The sequence below is a fragment of the Mercenaria mercenaria genome, chromosome 15, assembly GCF_021730395.1.
Source record: "Mercenaria mercenaria strain notata chromosome 15, MADL_Memer_1, whole genome shotgun sequence".
NCBI classification, from domain to species: domain Eukaryota; kingdom Metazoa; phylum Mollusca; class Bivalvia; order Venerida; family Veneridae; genus Mercenaria; species Mercenaria mercenaria.
This window is the reverse complement of record NC_069375.1, coordinates 36,012,973-36,035,770: the sequence shown is the minus strand read 5'-3', so window position 1 is coordinate 36,035,770 and position 22,798 is coordinate 36,012,973. Positions and strand designations below refer to the sequence as shown.

General features: G+C 35.4%; 1 protein-coding gene across 1 annotated transcript in view; it reads left to right on the top strand.

The window, feature by feature from the left end:
- Positions 1 to 21,202, top strand: part of LOC123551108 (ER degradation-enhancing alpha-mannosidase-like protein 3) — a 38,567-nt gene extending 17,365 nt beyond the window's left edge. Inside the window, exons 10-19 of the mRNA XM_045339812.2 lie at positions 1,703 to 1,828; positions 2,754 to 2,921; positions 3,760 to 3,884; positions 4,192 to 4,354; positions 5,224 to 5,408; positions 6,708 to 6,952; positions 7,665 to 7,894; positions 8,749 to 8,794; positions 9,420 to 9,599; positions 9,864 to 21,202. Of these exons, the coding sequence (XP_045195747.2) occupies positions 1,703 to 1,828; positions 2,754 to 2,921; positions 3,760 to 3,884; positions 4,192 to 4,354; positions 5,224 to 5,408; positions 6,708 to 6,952; positions 7,665 to 7,894; positions 8,749 to 8,794; positions 9,420 to 9,599; positions 9,864 to 11,227 (2,832 nt within the window). The 3' untranslated portion in view covers positions 11,228 to 21,202. The remainder of the gene's footprint in view (positions 1 to 1,702; positions 1,829 to 2,753; positions 2,922 to 3,759; positions 3,885 to 4,191; positions 4,355 to 5,223; positions 5,409 to 6,707; positions 6,953 to 7,664; positions 7,895 to 8,748; positions 8,795 to 9,419; positions 9,600 to 9,863) is intronic.
- The last annotated feature ends 1,596 nt before the right edge of the window (positions 21,203 to 22,798 follow it).

The following is a 22,798-nucleotide window of genomic DNA, read 5'->3' as shown; positions in this document are numbered from 1 at the left end:
CATGGGTAGGACAATATTTCTATTATACAAAAAAAATCAGATGAGCGTCAGCACCCGCAAGGCGGTGCTCTTGTTTTATTTGAAATACTGTAATCGAATTCGCAAGTTTCTTCTCCAAATTAAGATTTCATAATATTCGTCTCAATTTTATGAAAAGGCTATCTTATTTCCTTTATTTGCATGCAAACAAATGTTGATTAAAATATTAAGATCTCATAATTATCTTCTCGATCCCGCAGAAAAAAGTAATAATTAATAACAATTTTGATCAATAAAATTTTTCTTCCACCTTTCATCAAAAATTAATCTCATTATCAAATCAAATATACCAACAAACAAACATTTAAGATAGTCGGGGAATAGACCATGCAATTCATTACGTGCAAAAATTTAAAATTAACCGATACATTCTGACCAAAGGTGTGAAAATTTTTGACACCTCTGCTCGAGTTTGCCATAAGCAACAAAGAGTAAATTAATACACAGGGACCAGGTGTCATGCTCGAACGATCGAGTTATCGATGCTCGACCCAGCCATGGTAATTTCACATAGAAAATAGAAGGAAATCAGCCGGGACCACATGAATTGTTCGAGCGAGCCCGGGTGCTTGAGCGGTGTTTCACTGTATATAATTCTCTGGGGGAGACATATTGTTTTTGCCCTGTCCTTCCGTCCATCCGTACGTCACACTTCATTTCCGAGCAATAACTGGAGAACCATTTGACCTAGAACCTTCAAACTTCATAGGGTTGTAGGGCTGCTGGAGTAGACTACCCCTATTGTTTTTGGGGTCACTCCGTCAAAGGTCAAGGTCACAGGGGCCTGAACATGGAAAACCATTTCCGATCAATAACTAGAGAACCACTTGACCCAGAATGTTGAAACTTCATAGGCTGCTTGGTCATGAAGAGTAGATGACACCTATTTGGGGTCACTCTGTCAAAGGTCAAGGTCACAGGGGCCTGAACATTGAAAATCATTTCCGATCAATAACTAGAGAACCACTTGATGCAGAACGTTGAAACTTCATATGATGACTGTACATGCAAAGCAGATGACCCCTATTGATTTTGGGGTCACTCTGTCAAAGGTCAAGGTCACAGGGGCCTGAACATTGAAAAACATTTCCGATCAATAACTAGAGAACCACTTGACCCAGAATGTTGAAACTTCATAGGATGATTGGACATGCAGAGTAGATGACCCCTATTTATTTTGAGGTCACTTGATCAAAGGTCAAGGTCACATGAGCCTGAACAGTGACTTGAGAACCACTAGGCCAAGAGTGTTGAAATTTAGCGGGATGACTGGACATGCCAAGTAGATGATCCCTATTGCAGCCAACCATCAGTGTCTCTTTGACTTTAGCTCCTGACTCCTATTGACTTCTTGCCTATAGGACTTTGCATTGGGGGAGACATGCGCTTTTTTATAAAAGCATTTTCTAGTTATATGTATTGTTCCTGTTGTTTGTTTGTTTACATCAGAAACCTATGTAGCATTTCAAAATTGATCCCAACAAGGTCATAATATATTTACAGGGCTAAGTAATGAATTGCACTTTGAATTTCAGATCATAAAAAAGTACTGTGTCAAAGATAAAGTTTGAATGGTATGATTTATATGATAACTTGATAGCCATGATTTTATTTTGTGCATGTAATTATTGAAAATAATAAAATTCATGAATATATATTGTAGCATTATGATGCAGTGAAGAAGTATATAAGTCAAGGACCTCGCTTTGTAGATGTACATATGCATAAACCACAATCTACCTCAAGAAACTTCATGGATGCTCTATTGGCATTTTGGCCAGGATTACAGGTATGGTTCTCCAAACTATGAAATACAGTCAACATTTTACTTGTGACCATCTCTATTAAGCAATTTTTTTATTATTTGACCGGTCTAAATCCCATCCGAATGTTTTCAGTATATAAATTCATTCTAATAAATGGCTTTTTTATTAAACAACTACTGACCACATTAATGTAGTCCCGACAGGTAAAATATTCGACAAAAGTATCTATTAAACAACCAGGTACCAAATTCCCACCGGTCTTTCCTTCACCTGTATAATTAGTGAGTACATTTAACACTTGACTGAATGCCATTAACTTTTGTAACAGTTAAACTGACGAACAGTCCAGCTATAATTTTTACTTGGAAAAAAGTGTTCACAATCTTAAAACAGATTTTAGTTACAGTAACAGTTAAAAGTAACTTTTCTCTTTACCAGACTGAAATTCATTAAGAGATCATTCCATTAAGAGACCACTCTTTAGCAGTCCCTTGGGCAGTCTCTAATACAATGTCAACTGTATAGGACAAAATGATTTATTTTTTGTTTGCCAGACTGACAAAAACATTACCAAATTTGCAGAACCAGAAGTACAAGAAGGACAGTTTCTCTTACTTTTCTGTGGTTACATCTGTTTGAAAATGTTTTAATATCTTAAATTTTTTAATGTGCCTGTAGTGAAAAAGTAATGCATGTACACTGTTACAATTCCTTACATGGAAGATTTCTTTCCAGTCGTACACCTTTTAATTGGAATGGCAAAGGTATTTTCTTACACATTTGGTTGGGATGATAAAACAAAAGTAGGGTTTTTCTGCAGGTATATTTTGTTTGTTGTTACTTCCAGGTCATACTAGTTACAGTATGTTTCTATGATTATTTTTTATCATAAGGGAGATATGATAGAACATCCACAAGATATAATACCATTGTGATATATTTCTACAGGTATTAAAGGGAGATATACAGCCAGCAATAGAGGTGCACGAGATGTTGTATCAGGTTATACAGAGGCACAATTTTCTACCGGAAGCTTTCACATCAGATTTTCATATACATTGGGGCCATCATCCACTCCGTCCAGAGTTTGTAGAGTCCACCTATTTCCTGTATAAGGTAAGAGTTGTATCTCATTTATATAGTTTAGTTTATACCAATTTGTTTTAGCTCAATTGTGATGAAAGCTTTAAGCTTAATTGAACTACTCTCATTTTTAAGTGTGAACAAATATAGAAATTTTCTTGTAAAATGTTTAATTTAAGCTAATTTTTTAAGCTCGATTGTGATGAAAGCTTCACTTTTAAGTTTATTGGAACCACGCTCGAGTCTTCTTCCTGGAAAAACTAGTACTGATGTTATATGAGAGGTCATGGTCATGACCCCAGTGGGGTTCGAACCCATGACCCCTAGATTGAGCGGCTGACACCTTAACCACTAGACCACCGCTCCCCTCTCATTCATATACATAAGTACAGTTATAATATTAAATGCTGTCATGATAAACTGAATGTCTGTACCTGTCCAGTGAGAAGTATGGTAAAAGGATGCTTAAGTTTGAATAATATGTAGGAATTTTTACTTTACCAATGTAAAGGATAAGCGTATTTGTTTTTGTGAAGAAAATAGGTCCAAGCAAACATTTTAACTTTTTATAGTGGATATTTTGACGAGTGTACATGATAAGTATTGTAGAATTTTGAAGTGAATTTGATTATCAAATGCTATACATGTTAAATTGTTCCTCCTCTGGTGGATAACTTTTGTGTGGAAATCAAGATTTTGGTGTATATTTAGGAAGAAAAATAAAATTTTAATGGAAGATTGATAATGTGTTTGTTTATAAGATAGACATACTGTAAGAATGTAACATTTTCCTTGGAAATGCTATAGAAAGCAATCTTTTACATAATTTTATTCTAAACATTTGTACTAAAATTTTCTTACAATGTTTCAGGCTACAGGAGACTCACATTATCTAGAAGTAGGTAAGAAGGTGATTGAGAATTTAGAAGAGCATGCTCGAGTTCCTTGTGGGTTTGCCGCTCTCAAAGATGTGACTAAAGGCACTCATGAAGACCAGTAAGTTGAAAGTTCACTATAGTTTTATCTTCTTCCTTGTGGGGACATAGATTTATAAATTTGCTGATACCGGTATAAGTTTATCAGGTGAATATTTGGAAAGATTGTAAGACAGTATGTCTAAGCTCATTCATTCTCCTCTTCTGATTCATATGGTTTACCAATTGCCATTACATAAGTAGAGTACTACTGTACCAAAATAAAAAATTCTACTATAAATGATGTAAATGTTTTTGAATATTGTTTCTCAGCAAAGAATTGACCTGCTAGATAGTTCTTCTTAACACAACAACACTTATATTTATAGGATGGATTCTTTTGTACTTGCGGAGACATTTAAGTACTTGTACCTGATGTATGCAGATAAAGGTGATATCTTGTTTGACATAGATGATTATGTGTTCACAACAGAGGCTCATCTTCTGCCTCTCACCCTGTCTAGGTGTAATGGATCTAAACCTGCATCTGTGGTGAGTTGTTTTAATTATGTCTCCCACCACACAGTGGTGTGTGAGACATATTGATTTACTCCAGTCTGTGTGTGTGTCTGTCTGTCACAAAGCTTGTCCGCACTCTAAGTCGAACATTTTTTATCCGATTTTCACCAAACTTAAACAAAATATGTTTGACCATAAGACCTCGGCCAAGTTCAATAAATAGCCAAATCGGTCCAGGTATGTTGGAGTTATGGCCCTTGAATTACCAAAAATAGGTCTTTTTACTCTTGTCTGCACTCTTAGTGGAACATTTCCCATCCGAACTTCACCAAACTTGAACATAATGTGTTTGACCATTAGACCTCGGCTGAGTTCGATAACTAGCCAAATCGGTTTAGGCATTTTGGAGTTACGGCCCTTGAATTACCGAAAAAACAGCCTTTTTACTCTTGTCTGCTCTCTAAGTGGAACATATCTCATCCAATCTTCACTAAACTTTAACAAAATGTGTTTGACCATAAGACCTCAGCCAAGTTCGATAACTAGCCAAATCCCCCCAGGCACTTTTGAATTATGGCCCTTGAATTACTGGATCCATTTTCATAGGGGCAGTTGTGGGAGACATGCGCTTTTCTCAAAGCATCTCTAGTTTAAAGAGAAATGCTATTGGGAAATTGTTAATTTTTTTCAGGTGCATGATTTTTGATGTCGGTCAGCCCGCAAATTATAAAAGCAAGCATGTGTTGTTTTATGCAGTCATAATGTGAACAAATACCTTGTCTTCTTCCAAGGAAATAGATAAAGTGATCCTTTCTCTTCTAGGTCAGCAAAAAATAGTACGGTACAGCCATAATTGAGAGAAACTTATTTCATTTGTTGTTGATGTTGTTGTTTTTTTTCAGAGACTAAGTCAGGAGATGTACAGTTATCTGCAGCAGATAGATGAGGAGACTCACGATCATGATGAGTATGGTGACAGCCCGCACAATACTTGCCCTAATCCACAGGTCAAATTTAAAATGAATTATGCATCCAATTTGAGAGATGGTCTTAAAAATATGGTTGATCTGTCACAGCCAATTGTTCCGTAAGTTTTGTTAAATTATTAGAACATGATTATGCTATGTAATAGTTTTTATTTTTCATGGGCTCTGTTTAATACCAATTCTTATATACTTGTTTCTGTTAAAACACGCTTACACTAAAATGGCGTCACGTTGACGTGCGATGACGGTAATGTTTTTGTTGCGAACAAGAAAGGGCACTACAATATTTTATCCATAGTTTTAGATTAAGGGTATGTTAGAATCGAGATAATGTTAGCAAAATCGTGTTTTACCTAAATTAATACACTCAAAATCGGTTATACGTCGCCAGAATAATTCCACAGACATATTACCTCTTTCAGTGCATTAATAACGTTTAAACACTGTTTTTCTATACATTATTTCTTAAAGCAATTAGGATCAGGACCTGTCCTGGGTCAACATTTTTACTTAAACATCTTGTTAAACAGCTCATTCTTATAAACCAATTGATAGATCATCACAGAATTTTCTTTTTAACATTCTTGTGAGATCTCTCTCAAGTTTGTTCAACTGGTTCCATTTGGTCCCTTTTGCCAGGCCGAATAAGAACCTAAACTTAAAACAACTTTTTTCATGAAACTAGTTGCATCTTCTAAGACTTAGTAGCATTTTTGTATGGACATCTGCCAAAGTTTCACAAATAGTTCTGTTTGTCTGTTTAGCTCAAAGTAGATAACCCTTCTTAGCTTCTTCTCATGAGATGCTTGATGGATCCTTACAAAATTTGTTCTTTAGGATCCCTTTCTGGGCTTCTCTCTTGTTTGTTTAGATGGTTCTACTTGGCCCCAGAGCAGAAAATACAAAAAAAAAAATTCTTCATATGACATATTTACTGGATCCACACTAAACTTGGTCTGTTGCATTCTTGTTTAGACCTTCTCTCAATTTTTTTTCAAATGGTTCTGCTTGGCCACCAGAGCTAAAAGTAAGAATACCTTTAAACAGTTTACTCCTATGAACCACTTACTGGTTCCTCACCAAACTTTGTCTGTATCATTCTTTTTTGGATGCCTCTCAAGTTTTTTTTAAATGGTTCTACTTAGCCCCTTTAAGGGACTGCCAGAGCTATAAGTAGAAAATCACAATGGATCGAAAAGTTGGCTTGTAGTATTCTTGCACGAGTCTTGTTCAGATGGTTTGGTTTGAACCCTTTCAAGGGTCACCAGAGCTGTAATAAAGGGTCACCAGAGCTGGAAATAGAAAATCCTTTAAATAATTTCCTCTGGATGTTCCCTATTAGATGAAAGCCTGTATGTAATTGCCAGAGATATAATTACTAAGATCATAACTAATTTCAGAGCTCCTCAGCAGTGTTCTCAGATAAGGGTCAGTGGTTCCCGTCTTAGAGCTTCAGATTTTGTTGCTGGGAACCAGGATCAGCTGACACAGTTGAAAGAAATGGGCATACGCCTGATGACGATGGCAGATGGAAGAATACAATTACTACATACGGCATCAGAGGCATTAAATCCTCAGCTTGCAGAGGAAGGATTACAGTTTATGCAGGAGATGATTACACTTTCCAAGAATCAACCTCAAGATAGTAGGTTTTCATTCACCCTTTTTTGTCCAGGGATAAGAAAAGACTTTTTAAGTAAAGGTTGAATGCATAGTTAATGAATGTCAATTTAGAATAGCTTGTACAGTCTAAATATAGTTATTGGATTAGATATAAAATAATTTCCTGACAATTTTCAAACTTAAATTGTAAATTGAAAAAAATAAATTTGGGAAAGAAAAAATCTCAACAGAGAACTATTCATTTAATTTTCTGAACTTAACCCTTATCATGCTGGATACGATTGAGTGAGCCTTTGCAACCAGTGTAGAGCTTGATCAGCCTGCTCATCCATGCAATCTGATAAAGATCTGCACTTTTCGCCATTCAGTCACTATCATTTTGGTAAGCACCCCTTTTAACAGTTAATGGTACTGTCCAAATTGAAAGATAGACAAGTTCATTATAGAAATTTTGCAGGGTAAGGGTTACATATCATATATTTTGTCAAGAGTCGGACGGTGTTTCTATATTGTCAGATGTTTTGTGTTGGCCACCCCTTCGAATGATAAGTGGTACTGCACAAATTGAATGATGGAACAGTCTATTTTAGAAATTTAGCAGGTTAAAAGTTGAAGCAGATTCATTTATTGATATACATTAAGATCTTAATGTTAAAGATATTTATGATGTGAAAATGTCATATTTGATTTTGTGTAAAGATACTTTTTAACTTAATTTTATGTTGAACATACAGCTCAGAATGAACCTATGCTGATAAAAGCCCTCCTGTCAGATGAGGACAGTCACCTGTTTAAAGCAGGCCCAGCTCAGTTTGGGTATGATCTGAAGAAACGGCCAAACATCAAAGGTAAACTTGCAAGAGGAGAACCATACAAGATGTGCAATACCCAAGTGGAAAATCCTACAGAGTTGTCAGGCAAAATTGCTCTGATTGAGCGTGGGAACTGTATGTTTGTTGATAAGGTGAGAATCAAGTTGTAAAGATTGTAATCATGATTTGAACACAAAATTTGTTCAGAACTGTTTAAATTCTTCATATCAGGAAGCCATCCAGCTGGCTTACAGAAGGTCAGTGGTTCTACCCAGGTGTCTCACTGTGATGAAATAATGCACAGAGGGGCACCTGGGGGCTTCCTCCACCATCAAAGCTGGAAAGTTGCTATATGACCTATAACTGTGTCGGTGCAATGTTAAACCAAGCAAAAAGAAAACAAAAACAAAAGTTCACCAGCAAAATGAATAGACTATCTAACTTCCCAGGTCACTGTAGAAGAAGTCATTCCACTGGTTTGTGGATGGTTAATGGTTCCACCATGCCTGAGATAATTCTGTAAGCGAACATGTTGATTTACTCTTCCATTAATTAAGGACATAAAAGCATCGGATATACTGTAGATGCCTGTGCAGCTTTAATCCTCTAACAGACAGCTGTGCATTCAAGCTGAACACTTTTGTTGTCAGTAGGAATTATTTATCTTTACCTAAGTTGTCATACTCATTTACTTATACAGTAAATTAAAATTAAGAATAACTTACTTGTTTGAAGAGCATGGCTCATAATTGAAATTGCTTTTTTTTCACTGGGAAATAAATGAGAATGAATGCTGTTGTGAAATTTAACACAAAATATATCATATTAAAACACCCTTTTTTCTATTATTTGAAAAAGATTTTCTGACTTAATTGTTCCCATTTCTAAAAAAAAGCATAAGGTTTTATTTGATCAAAAGTAAAATAAAATTTGTACCTTCTAATTCTTAGGTGAATTTGTGTATACTTGATGTTTTGTTATATATGTATAATGTTCTTTTATTTAGGCAAGAAATCTACAGCGAGTCGGTGCTATTGGTGGAATTGTCATAGGTAATTGTTCTTTTTTAGTAGTTTTTTACTGTTCAGGGTTAATATTTGCATTATAATAAATTATTGTTATATGTACACATGTACAGGTATTTGAAAATTAGCTTCATTCCAAGTTTGAATATGTGGCACAAAAAGGTGAAGAGTATATGTTTTGAAGATTTGGGATACTATTTAAAGATGTTATTGCATGTATACTAGTTTACCAACAGATTCATGCCCCAATGAGTGAGGAAGCCATCCAGCTGGCTTACGGGAAGTCGGTGCTTCTTCCCAAGTGCCCGATCATGATGAAATAATGCACGGAGGGGCATCTGGGGTCTTCCTCCACCATCAAAGCTGGAAAGTCACCATACGACCTATAATTGTGAAGTTGCGACGTTAAACCCATCAAAATAAATAAATAATAATGCCCCAACAAAATAGCCTTTCTGCCAAAACTTCAAATTTTTTTCCCTCACAAAATTAAATAAGGTCAAAGTTTTGATAGTCTTTAAGAATATAGAATGCATCACGTTCACCTGCAGAAAACAGAAAGGCTTAGACACCTGCTATTCATTTTTTGTGGACAACATAAACATTAGACTCATGAAAAGGCAGTTATCACATTTGTATGTATATGTTTTAGATCACAACCCAGGAAGTACAACAAATGGTGCCCCGTTGTTTGCTATGTCGGGTGACGGCACTGATGATGTTTATATACCCTTGTTGTTCTTGTTTCACGTTGAGGGACAGCAGCTAATAGAGATGTGGCAAAATAATCCAGATCTCCAAGTTGTCATGGCAGCCAAGTTTGAAGTTATAGGTAAAACATCAGTATTCTAAAATCCAAAATAATCATTCATAGATGAAATATTTTGCTTAACTGGTATTACTTAGTTGCTCTTCAGATTCCAAGGTAGTTGTTTCTTTATAAGCAGTATTGAATAATTGAAATCAACATTTTTAATGTTACTAAAATGTATTTGGCAATTTTAAGAAATAATTGGGGATTCTCTCTTGTACATGATGTATTACTTGAAACGTTATTGTCTTAGTTTTTATTTTAAAATTTTTGCATGCATTCCAGGGCCTGAGACTCCAACTGGTCCAGGCGAACAGTCTGAAAAGTCACGTTACAGCAGTGACAAAGTGCAGGCAGGGACTGATCCACAAAATCTTAAACCAGTTCATCCTCAACCGGGACAAACTGTGAAATTAAACAAAATGGTACAAATTGAAAATGGAGTTTATCAGCCACTAGAACAACCAACAGCAGAAAATGTTATCATTCCAAACTCTGTAGAAGACGAAGATGGCATAATTAGTATAAGAACTCTTTCCGACGGATCTAAACAGTTATTTTTTAGATTTGATAAATTGAAAAAAGATTATGAGACTGCTCCTTCAATGGAAGATATATATGATAACTTAAGAAGAACATTGTTAGAAAAGACAAATTTTAAATTGTTAGGAAAACAGAGTGATTACTTGACTGCAATAGTTCGCCTTTTAGAGTCTGCTTATTTTGGAAAACAAAGCATTGATCAGAGGTCGCAAGAATTGTTTGGGGAACTTTCAAATGAGTTAGAAATACTGTCACAAGAAGAAATTGCTGAGGCTAAGAACTTAGAATCTGAAGAACCAGAATCTGTACAAAACAATGTTGATAGAGAATCAGAACATTTTGGAAATAAAGAAACAGATAGAAATGAAATTAATGTTCAAAGTCCAGAAATCCATAATATCGAGGACGGAGAAGTTAAGATTATAAAACATGATGGTATGGCTGTTAAAATTAGAACTAAAGTTGTCAAGCCAATAAAAGAATCTTCAGTGACAGAAATAAATTTAGATGATTCTCAGTCTTATGCAGATGAAAGTGATTTTGAAGAACCTGTGAAATCCAGTATCAAAACAAAATCCATTATAAGTGATAATTTAAAAGAAGAAAATATTTATAGTCCCAGTAAAGATGGTGGTGTAAATAGAGATAATTTAAAAAGTAAAGAGTCTGTGACAGAAGAGGCAAAAGTGAATGGAATGAATGATAAAGATACATTTGATGAAAGTGATAAAAGTGTACAAGATGATAATAGTGATATTAGCTTTGAAACTCTAGAACAAAATGTAAATCCTGAACTAGCAGAGGGCATAAGAAATGTTTTAGAGAGGGTAGAAAAACAACATGTAGATGAAAGGATTAAAATAGATCATTATAATACCCAACATAGGAAAGCTACGGAGAAACCTAATGTTCCAAAATATGAAAAACCAGTGTTTGAACGTACTGTTAGAAGTTTAAAATCTTCTGATTCTAAAAGCATTAAAAGTGATAGTGATAAAACTGAAATAGATATAGAGAGATCTGATGTTCATAGTGATAATAAAAAATTTGAAAAGTCTTCCACAGATGATGCCAGGGAAACGAGACGGACACCAGATGAGTTGTAAGACAGGGGTGGTGACTAACTCCCACTTTTCCTCTGACAAACCTGGATGTGAAAGAGAAGATTGCAGAGTCCTGGAAAAAATATTTCTTCAACAGCATGAATTCAGTCTTCCTTAAGCTGGAATTTGCCTTTGTAGACCAAAAGGTTGTTATTGTAATTTTACTGTGTTGTTGTTGGTAGTTAAATGAATGAAATCATATCTAAGTATTAAAATTACAGTTAAAATAAGACAATAAATGTAAATGTACTGTAATAGGAAATAGAAAAAAAGAAAGTTTAAGGTGGTGTAGCCTAGTAGTATGTGTTCTTGTCTGTCAGTATGTTCATTTCAGTTTTCATTGAAGTGTTTGCCCAAGCTTATGTATATACAGTTGCACTTATTTATAGACGGAACATATGCTCAAATTTAATATGTACTGTTTTATGTAAATTTCATAATATAACATGAGTAAAAATGTATAGAAATAACATGGTCAGAAGCTGAAAGTGTTAGGTTAGGAATATTCATATTTGAGCCGTGCCATGAGAAAACCAACATAGTGGGTTTGCGACCAGCATGGATCCAGACCAGCCTGCGCATCCGCGCAGTCTGGTCAGGATCCATGCTGTTCGCTAATGGTTTCTCTAATAACAATAGTCTTTGAAAGCGAACAGCATGGATCCTGACCAGACTGCGCGGATGCGCAGGCTGGTCTGGATCCATGCTGGTCGCAAACCCACTATGTTGGTTTTCTCATGGCACGGCTCATTTTTGTTGTGGTCTTAATTAATGTTGTGAGATACTGATTGTGTTGTTCTTTATTATGCATTTTTTAACAGTTTCAATTACAATTTTTCAGCCAAGTAAAGCTGTAAGCAAATGAAATTTAGGGAAAATTATGTTCATTATCATTACTATGTTTCAAAGGCACACATCCAGGGGTTCCATTTGACCCGGGACCCCGGGTCCGGACCTGGGAGATTTTCAAAAGACGCTCAAAGGACCCGGCATGATACTTGCCTGTGCGTCCTTCGGGAACCGGAGGCATTTTCCTTTGATAATCCTTTCTCTTATTATTCATTTCCTTCAGTAAAACTATTTCCACGATAGACACATGTATTCAAAATAAACACTCGCGGTCATGCCCTCCTGCCTTTGATCTGCTAAATCCCGCCCTTTCTCCTGTAGACATGCCTCGCTGATTTTTTTATCAGCAACTGACGTCACGGCGACTGCACATAGGTAACAAGAATCAATGAAGTGTTGAAATTAATTGATAAAGCGTATTGATCCTGTGTACTGTCAAAAAAGGCGCCAATTATTAAATTATCGTAAGCAGCTGATTACCGAGCATGTGGAAAGTGCCCTGCAAGATTTTTTCATGCCAACTTTAAATCAGACCATTCTTTAGTGATCATACCATAATTTCAACAAGAAACTTCACAAATTTTGATGAATTTCGAAAGCAAAAATAAGTTTAGAATGTCCGTTCATGAGTCTAATTATACCCGATGTCATATGCTAATTCCAAAATTCCTTAAAAAACGGACTTTCAATGCAGTTTTTAATGATAAGTAGCATCATTATTTGAGGAACTATCTCTGACTTAGCTTAGTTGGCCGAGTAAACTGAGCAAAAACTACTTTCCGATGACATTCGGAAAGTGTACCAGTATCCGGATAATACATTTTGGATACATTTTTAGCTCATCTGATTTTTTGAAAAAAAATGATGAGTTATTGTCATCACTTGAGCGGTTGTCGGCGTCGGCGTCGGCGTCGGCGTCTGCGTCGGCGTTGCCTGGTTAAGTTTTATGTTTAGGTCAGCTTTTCTCCTAAACTATCAAAGCTATTGCTTTGAAACTTGGAATACTTGTTCACCATCATAAGCTGACCCTGTATAGCAAGAAACATAACTCCATCTTGCTTTTTGCAAGATTTATGGCCCCTTTTGTACTTAGAAAATATCAGATTTCTTGGTTAAGTTTTATGTTTAGGTCAACTTTTCTCCTAAACTATCAAAGCTTTTGCTTTGAAACTTGGAATACTTGTTCACCATCATAAGCTGACCCTGTACAGCAAGCAACATAACTCCATCTTGCTTTTTGCAAGAATTATTGCCCCTTTTGGACTTAGAAAATCAGTTTTCTTGGTTAAGTTTTATGTTTAGGTCAGCTTTTATCCTAAACTATCAAAGCTATTCCTTTAAAACTTGCAACACTTGTTCACCATCATAAGCTGACCCTGTACAGCAAGAAACATAACTCCATCCTGCTTTTTGCAAGATTTATGGCCCCTTTTGGACTTAGAAAATATCAGATTTCTTGGTTAAGTTTTATGTTTAGGTCAACTTTTTCTCTTAAACTATCAAAGCTATTGCTTTAAAACTTGCAACTCTTGTTCACCATCATAAGCTGACCCTGTACAGCAAGCAACATAACTCCATCCTGCTTTTTGCAATAATTATTGCCCCTTTTGAACTTAGAAAAATCATTTTCTTGGTTGAATATTATGTTTAAGTCAACTTTTCTCATAAACTATCAAAGCTATTGCTTTAAAACTTGCAACAGTTTTTCACCATCATAAGTGGACACTGTACATCAAGAAACATAACTCTATCCTGCTTTTTGCAAGAGTGATGGCCCTTTTTAGACTTAGAAAATCATGGGTAGGACAATATTTCTATTATAAAAAAAAAATCAGATGAGCGTCAGCACCCGCAAGGCGGTGCTCTTGTTATAGAGTGTTATAGCACTGTTCTGTTATCAAAAATTAAATGAAATATAGAAGAAAAACCTAATCAAAATAACATGAATTTTGATAAATATAAGTTTACAATATGAGACTATATGACCTGAAACTGATATTTTTATTATGCTGTAACATGATCTTGGGTTTATTGTTTTCTTAGGTAAAGATCTACGTATTACTAAATAAAAAAAATATAGTCAATTATATGGACGTGTTGGGACAGGACTCCTGTATTTTGGAAAAGGACCCTTCAAAATTTGGGCCCAAGGGTCCTGGGACTCCTGGGTTTTCGGTTCTAGTGGAACCCCTGCTCATCAACATAAGAGTTCCAGTTTAAGCCATCATCTGTCACTTTTTGTTGTGTTTGTTTGTTTTGTTTTGAAAAGTAACTTTTTCAGGGTCAAGAAACACGCTATTAAGACCAAAGCACAAATATCCAGGTTTTTTGATTTTTTTTTTAAAAAAAGCAGAAAAGAAAAAAATCACAAGTATATTACTGCAGACCTTCGTGCAAAAGAAAGCAGAAATTGGAATTTCAGCTATTATAATGATTACGAATTGCACAGTAGAAAGTAACAAAATTAGGCCTTTGCATGTAGAGATGACATGTGAAAAATTTACCTCAACTAAGCCAAAGACTTACAGCACTTCATATGGCTAAGTCAAATCATGGACAGAATCTTGTATTTTACATGTACAGTCATACCTGTAATATGCAACCAGTCATTGGAGCAGCAGACTCGGCTGTTTAATGCAAGTTGAATTTCAAACAAAAATGTCAGTTAGGAAATTAGCTGACTGGCTGTTTAAGGCAAGTGATTGCTTAATACAGATGACTGCTAAAGCAAGATGAACTATATACCATAATTATTCAATAAAAAATACAATCATGTAGTTTACTTGTTGTACAACTTGCATAGTGAAGTGTATTGAATTTTTTTTTATTCTTTTTCTTTACATCGATTAATGATTTTGTACTTTTTATGTTTTTTATTGGGCATTTTATTAAAAAGCTAGTCTGGATTGCTGTATAAATTGGCTTTGTGAAAAATGTGTAGACTGGCTCTACAACTTTGTTCCTGTTGTAAATCTTACTGGTGTAATCCATAACCTTTCCACTATGAAAACAGTAGTACTGAATTAGCAGAGTCAATATTTTAGCATCATCAATAATGGTAAACAAAATGTCATCAGGATCTGCAATAGGGGATCACCACAACTCCAGGAATCTGTTTTTTAATATTAAAGTCTTTTAGAAAAGTATGTATCGTCAGAAATGAACGTCATAGTATGTCCAAAACTGTGCCAGCATGACAAAATATCTACAAATGAGCAGCACCATGAGAAAACCAACAGTGCATTTGCAAATAGCGTGGATCCAGACAAGCCTGCGCATCCACAAAGTCAGGTCAGAATACATGCTGTTCGCTAACTGTTTATATAATTGCAATAGGCTTTGAAAGCAAACAGCATGGATCCTGACCAGACTGCGCAGATGCGCAGGCTGGTCTGGATCCATGCTGGTCACAAATGCACTTTGGTGCTTTTCTCATGGCATGGCTCAAATAGTTTTCTGTGAATACAGCCACAGTACATTGTACTTGTGTTTTAATTTTATGATTTTTTTTAGGTAAGAATGGCAAACAGCTTAGTATGAAGGTAAAGAATGTTTGTTAGGAGAAAAAATTCTGTAAAAATATAGTTTACCTTTATCACATGGCTGGTGTCCTGATTACAAGAAGTGATATCAGGGAGAAAGATACTTTGAGAGTGAGAGGGAGAGAGAATTCAGGAGAGCAAAGTTGCCATTTGAATGAAGCATGAGAAAAAATAAAGGGTTTTTCATTGTTTGCAATTTAGAGATTGGATATGAGATGGAGAGTGATGGATGACGCCTTTCTTGGACTGAGTTAGAAATCATTTAGAGAGAGAAGAGTGGGATAAGTATGGTTGTTGGTTGTATGAGAGGATGTGTTGGAGTTTGAGTAAATAGTCAGAGGGAGTTTTAATAAGTGCTATCATGATAAATGTGTATCTAAATGTTTCACATGTGTAAATAGATAAGAGAGAAAAGTAGGCCAAATTACTTAATACTAGTATGTAATTGTATGTAAAATTATGAATATTTAGTTGCATATGAAAAACAACTGAGTTGTGATATTTTATATGGAAGTAGGTTTTGCAGTTCCTATTTGGTTCTAAGTTAATGTTACTAGAGTGCTCGAATTTACCTACTCTTGCAAGTGTACTATGATACCAGACTTTTATAATAACTAAATAAGTAATATGTATTTTTGAAAAAAATTTCAGTTATTCAAGGTAGTTATGCTGAACACATTTTCCAAGACAGTAATCATAGTTTCTAGCTAATTTGTAGTGACAGGGATTTTGAATAGTCTAGTGTTGCTGTCTTCCAACAGCTGTTTTTAACACTAGCATAGTACATGTTGTTTATGGATCCTAGAGATTTTAGTTCACGTTTTTCTTTGAAATTAGGTCACTAAGTCAGATCATAGAAAAACATTCTTAACACTCCAATGGTCACATTTTCTACTAAGTCATATAACTTTTTTTGTCAGAATATTTTTCTGTATGAAATCAAGGTAATGTTTGAAACTGGATCATGTTAGGTAAAACTAGGTCATCAGGTCAGATTGTAAAAAAATCTTGTTAACACTCGTATTTTTACCAGATTTTCATGAGACTTGGTTAGAATAATAATACAAACTAGGTCATCTGAGGTCATTTGAGTAAAAAATAGGCCACTAGGCCAAATTATTGATAAATTTCCCATTTACATAAAACATGGTTAAAATGTTTGTTTTAATGAAATCTGAATCAAATAACTTGGTCAGGTGATACTGGGCCATTAGGGCCCTCTTGTTTCATTTCTGTTCAGAACTTTATTATATATAGATAGTTCACAAACTGAACAGCAATATATATTGTAAATGTTGTTTTTTTGTCCCCCCAAAACAAGATGTCTTAATTAAGATAAAGATTTTATTGTCAGCCACAAGAACTTTTTACATTTTTGCCGTTTCTGTGTGACCATTAGCATGTCTTTGAATGTTTACCAAATTGCATCTCATACTAAAAAACTGTATTACTGCATCCTTACTGTAGGGCTAAATACAATGCAGTAAAATTGTTTCCAGTCTTTGGCTGGTTTGCTTGTTGTTTCATTTTTTTCCTAGATCTGAGTTGGAAGTTTTTTTGTGGAATTGTTTTTACTATCCATTACTGTATAAGTGGATATATTTGTGGGTCAGAAAGTTTGAAAATCGCCGATTCCAGACGTTTTGTGAGCAGAAATATTCCCGAATCACAGAAAACTGAAGTGCCAAAGCTAAGTTGCTCTACCTTTACTTGACTGTAATGACGTGTCTTTGTGAACATTGAAATTTATGCTGGCTGATATTTTCGCGAATTTCATGAAATCGCTAAATTCACGAACATTTCTATGTGGCGAACTTTTCCACTTATACAGTATACTCTTCTGTGAAATCATTTTATTTTGTGGGCATGAAATTTGGGTATCGGGCAAAACAGCTATTTTGTTAAGACATGAATTCATGGATTTCAAATTTTGAACTTTAAATAAATTGGAATTTTACTTGTTCGTTTGGATTTAATTTTTGCAGATTGTGGATTTAATATTCATGGATTGTCTCAACCAGGACAATTAGTCCCCCATAGATATAAATGATTTCTTAATAATGGCATTCCATCTTGCGCTGAATTAAAACTTGACTATATTTGCTGTATAAATCATACTAAAAATGTATCTTTTAACTCATTAGAGAAGACAGTATTGTTTCTGCTTTTCAGGTAAACTTAGGCAACTTGTACTATTAACATTTTACAAACTTCTGAGATTTATTTGTTGTACATGTATTCTTTTGTAGGTATCATTTTTAGCTCACCTGAGCACGAAGTGCTCAAAGGTGAGCTTTTGTGATCACCCTGTGTCCGTCTTCCGTCGTCATCGGCAACAGTTTGACTGTTAACATTCTAGAGGTCACAATTTTGGCCCAGTCTTAATGAAACTTGGTCAGAATGTTACTCTCAATAACATCTTGGACGAGTTGGATATTAGGTCATCTGGGGTCAAAAACTAGGTCGCTAGGTCAAATCAAAGGAAAAGCTTATTAACACTCTAGAGGTCACAATTTTGGCCAATCTTAATGAAACTTGGTCAGAATGTTATCCTTAATAAAATCTTGGACAAGATCGATATTGGGTCATCTGGGATCAAAAACTAGGTCACTAGGTCAAATCAAAGGAAATACTTGTTAATAGTCTAGAGGTCACAATTTTGGCGCAATCTTCATGAAAATTGGTCAGAATGTTACCTTTAATAAAATCTTTGACGAATTTGCTATTGGGTCATCTGGGGTCAAAGACTAGGTCAAATCAAAGAAAAAGCTTGTTAACACTGTACAGGCCACATTTATGACTTTATCTTCATGAAACTTAGTCAGAATGTTAGTCTTGATGATCTTTAGGTCCAGTTTGAATCTGGGTCATGTAGGGTCAAAAACTAGGTCACCAGGTCAAGTCAAAGGAAAAGCTAGTTAACACTACAGAGGCCACATTTATGACCATATCTTAATGAAACTTGGTCAGAATGTTGATCTTGATGATCTATAGGTAAAATTCAAATCTAGGTCAGGTGGGGTGAAAAACTATGTCACTAGGTCAAATCAAAGAAAAAGCTTGTTAACACGATAGAGGTCACATTTATGATTGTATCTTCATGAAACGTAGTCACATTGTTAATCTTGATGATCTTTATGTCAAGTTCAAGTCTGGGTCATGCGGGGTCAAAAACTAGGTCACCAGGTCAAATCAAAGGAAAAGCTAGTTAACACTCCTGAGGCCACATTTATGACCATATCTTAATGAAACTTGGTCAGAATGTTAATCTTGATGGCTTTTAGGTCAAATTTAAATCTGGGTCAGGTGGGGTGAAAAACTAGGTCAAGAGGTCAAAATCAAAGGAAAAAGCTTGTTAACACTCTAGAGGCCACATTTATGACTGTATCTTCATGAAACTTAGTCAGAATGTTAATCTTGATGATCTTTAGATCAAGTTCGAATCTAGGTCATGTGGGGTCAAAAACTAGGTCACTGGGACAAATCAAAGGAAAAGCTAGTTAACACGCCTGAGGCCACATTTATGACCATATCTTAATGAAACTTGGTCAGAATGTTACTCTTTATGATCTTTAGGTCAACAGGTCAGGTGAGCGATACAGGGCCTTCATGGCCCTCTTGTTAAACAATTGTTTTATCAATTTTGCCACTTTTAATATGTTAAAAGCTGGTTGCTTTTGCCTGTTTGATTAATCAAAGCTGGTTGCTTTTGCCTGGTTGATTAATCCAAAGCTGGTTGCTTTTGCCTGATTGATTAATCCAAAGCTCTGCCTGATTGGTTAATCCAAAGCTGGTTTCTTTTGCCCATTTGATTAATTAAAGCTGGTTGCTTTTGCCCATTTGATTAATTAAAGCTGGTTGCTTTTGCCCATTTTAGTAATCTAAAGCAGGTTGCTTTTGCCCAGTTGGTTAATCAAAGCTGCTTGTTTTTGCCTGGTTGATTAATCCAAAGCTTTGCCTGATAAGTTAATCCAAAGCTGGTTGCTTTTGCCCATTTGATTAATTAAAGCTGGTCACTCTTGCCCAGTTGGTTAATCAATGCTGGTTGTTTTTGCCTGGTTGATTAATCCAGAGATGGTTATTTACTTTTGCCCGATTGGTTAATCCAAAGCTGGTTGGTTTTTTCCCAGTTGGTTATTCCAAAGCTGGTTATTTACTTTTGCCTGACTGGTTAATCCAAAGCTGGTTATATCCTCTTGTCTGATTGGTTAATCCAAAGCTGGTTGGGTTTTACCCAGTTGGTTAATCCAAAGCTGGTTATTTACTATTGCCTGATGGTTAATCAAAGCTTGTTGCTTTTGCCTGATTGGATAATCAAAGCTGGTTGCTTTTGTCCAGTTGGTTATTCCAAAGCTGGTTATTTACTTTTGCCTGATTGGTTAATCAAAGCTTGTTGCTTTTGTCTGATTGGTTAATCCAAAGCTGGTTATATACTTTTATGGTTATATACTTTTACCTGATTGGGTAATTGGAAGGACAGCTACATATGTATGAATTTTTCCAGCTACTCGAGGGGATTTTTTTTGCTTGATAAAGTTTGTTCCAAGTTTTGGTCTTGCTTGCCACAGAGAAAATGAAAATCTTCCTAAATGGAAGTCTTCCAACTATAAGCCTGAGACATTTTGCCAATATTTATTTTCAAAGCATGCTACTGTCTCTTAGAAACAATTGCAGTCATACAAAAGTAGACTGTAAAACAGTTGTTTTCCTTGTAATTTTGCTTTATTCTTATGCATGGAAACATTAGGCAGACCTCGGGTTAATTACTTTAAAATGTAATTAATTAAATCACAAGTTTTGTGTATCATTGAATTAAATCAAAAATGCTGTTGAACCTATTTTATAATTGTAATTAACTTACTAAGTAAGTAACAATTCCTTTGCAAAAGTAGTTGTAGAATGAAATTAACTGAAATATACAAGTAAATTGTTATTATTGTTTTTCAAGTTTTTATTCAGTGACAGTGTCATTTATATACATGTACATGTAATCATAGTTGTCTACATTCCTTTGTCATTTGTTACCATTAACCGTTAGTGTCCCATCTTCAGTTCTAGATTTCTCTTTTTATGTTATCCCTTCGTTTGTTGTAGGCCAGTATGAATGTGGTCTTTGGAGATGAAATACCTTTTTCACTAGTCATTACATGCAGTGCAAATTGAGACAGTAATACTTGTAGTCACTTCAACATATTCCATTCACAGAAATATGGAGTGTGCACCCTGAAGTGTCATAGTATGGATACCTCTTAGTAGCACACCTTTCCTACTAATAGCAGCAAAATTGCAAAAAAAAATGGCATGATATGTAAAACATTTATTTAAAAAGAATGGCATTTTTTCATTTCATAATTTACCCTTGTATAACTAAGACATGTCAGTTTGTGCAGCCTGTAATGACTATGAATAAATGTAGGTCAGCATGTTTACACTAATAAAGCACTGATCTCGTGCAATACTTAAATCTAAAAACGGCTTATATAGATTTGACTTTTTCATTTGTTAATTGTCATTCAATGTATATTATTATCACAGACATGCCATTTTCATGTAAATGGTGGTTGAAATAAAACATATCTGCTTTAAATACTGTTTTCTTGTTGTTTTTTTGTTTATTCTTGAATTTTGTTTGTTTGGTTTAGTATAATGTCACAATAACATTATAAGTGCCCCGAGCCATGCTTAAACCCGCATTGATGAGGGGCAAGTAATTCGAAGTCAGCGACCCCCTCATTGCTTTTGTATAATATATAACTGCAAAATATTATATATGACACAAAAGTAACAAAGTAATGAAATTGCCAAATTGTTCCCAATCAAATCCCAGAGGGCAACAATGACTAGCCCTTTACTTTGTTTTATCACACTTGACATTTGACCCCCTCCTCCAACCCAAAGTGCAACCATACCTTTTACAAGCCTCCTCATTGTGGCAACACTTCTGCTAAGTTAACCTTTAGCCTGCTGGCAGCAAGTGATTCCGCCTTCTCAACCAATGCATACCAAGATCAGCCTGCACGGATGTGCAGGCTGATCATGGTCTGCACTGTTCGCTATTCAGTCAGTAAATGTTCAGTGAACACCCCTTCAAATAATAAATGTTACTGCTCAAATTGAATGATGGACCAGTCCATTTTAGAAATTCAGCAGGCTAAACATTAAAAAAAATTGCTGCATATAGCCATAATAATGACCCAAACAAGATCTGATATGACCTTTGATCCAAAGTGTGGGAAGCTCTGTCCAAGTCTGTAGTATGATACACCATTTCACTGAGGCAGCCTACTGAATGAAAAGACTGCTCCATGAATGCCTTTGTTAAGACTTGAGCAAAATCGGTTATGACTTTGAGAAAATGACTAGTTTTGCTTGCAACATTCCATCTGAGGCAAACATTTCTTCCAAATAAAAAAAATGCTCCATGCATTGTGGAGGTGTCGGAACAATCATTGACAACAATATGGACAGACATGAATATACAATTGTCTCTTACTCACCTTGTTTTTGTTTGTTTGTTTTGGGTTTAATGCCGTTTTTCAACAGTATTTCAGTCATGTGGATGTAACGGCGGGCAGTTACCCTAACCAGTCTGTACCAGTACAAACCTGTTCTCCGCAACTGCCAACTTCCCCACATGAATCAGAGGTGGAGGACGAATGATTTCAGACACAATGTCGTTTATCAAATCGTCACGGAGAACATACGCCCTGCCCAAGGATCGAACTCACGACCCCTCGATCCGTAGACGGATGCTCTACCTACTGAGCTAAGCGGGCGGGTTTCACCTTCTTATAGAACAATTTAAATTTATGGTATTTTTTCTTATTTTGTTTACAAGAGGGCCATGATGGCCCTATATCGCTCATCTGAGTTTAGTTGCTTGCTTGAACAAATTTCTTTGCTAAAAACAAAAAAACTAGGTGAGTAGGTCATGGTAGAAACTATTCAAGAGAACTACTGAAATCTGTTAAAAAATTATACAGGTGGTCCAAATCTCTTTGCTGTAGCTTCAAAAACAAGAAAGTAGGCCAGTAGGTCAGGATTAAGAATATTAAAGACAAGTATTGAAATCTGTATCAAAAGTTATAAACGTGGTCCAAATTAATATACTGTACCTTCAAAAACAAGACAGTAGGCCATGAGTAAGACTATTTGAGACGAGTATTGAAATCTGTATCAAAAT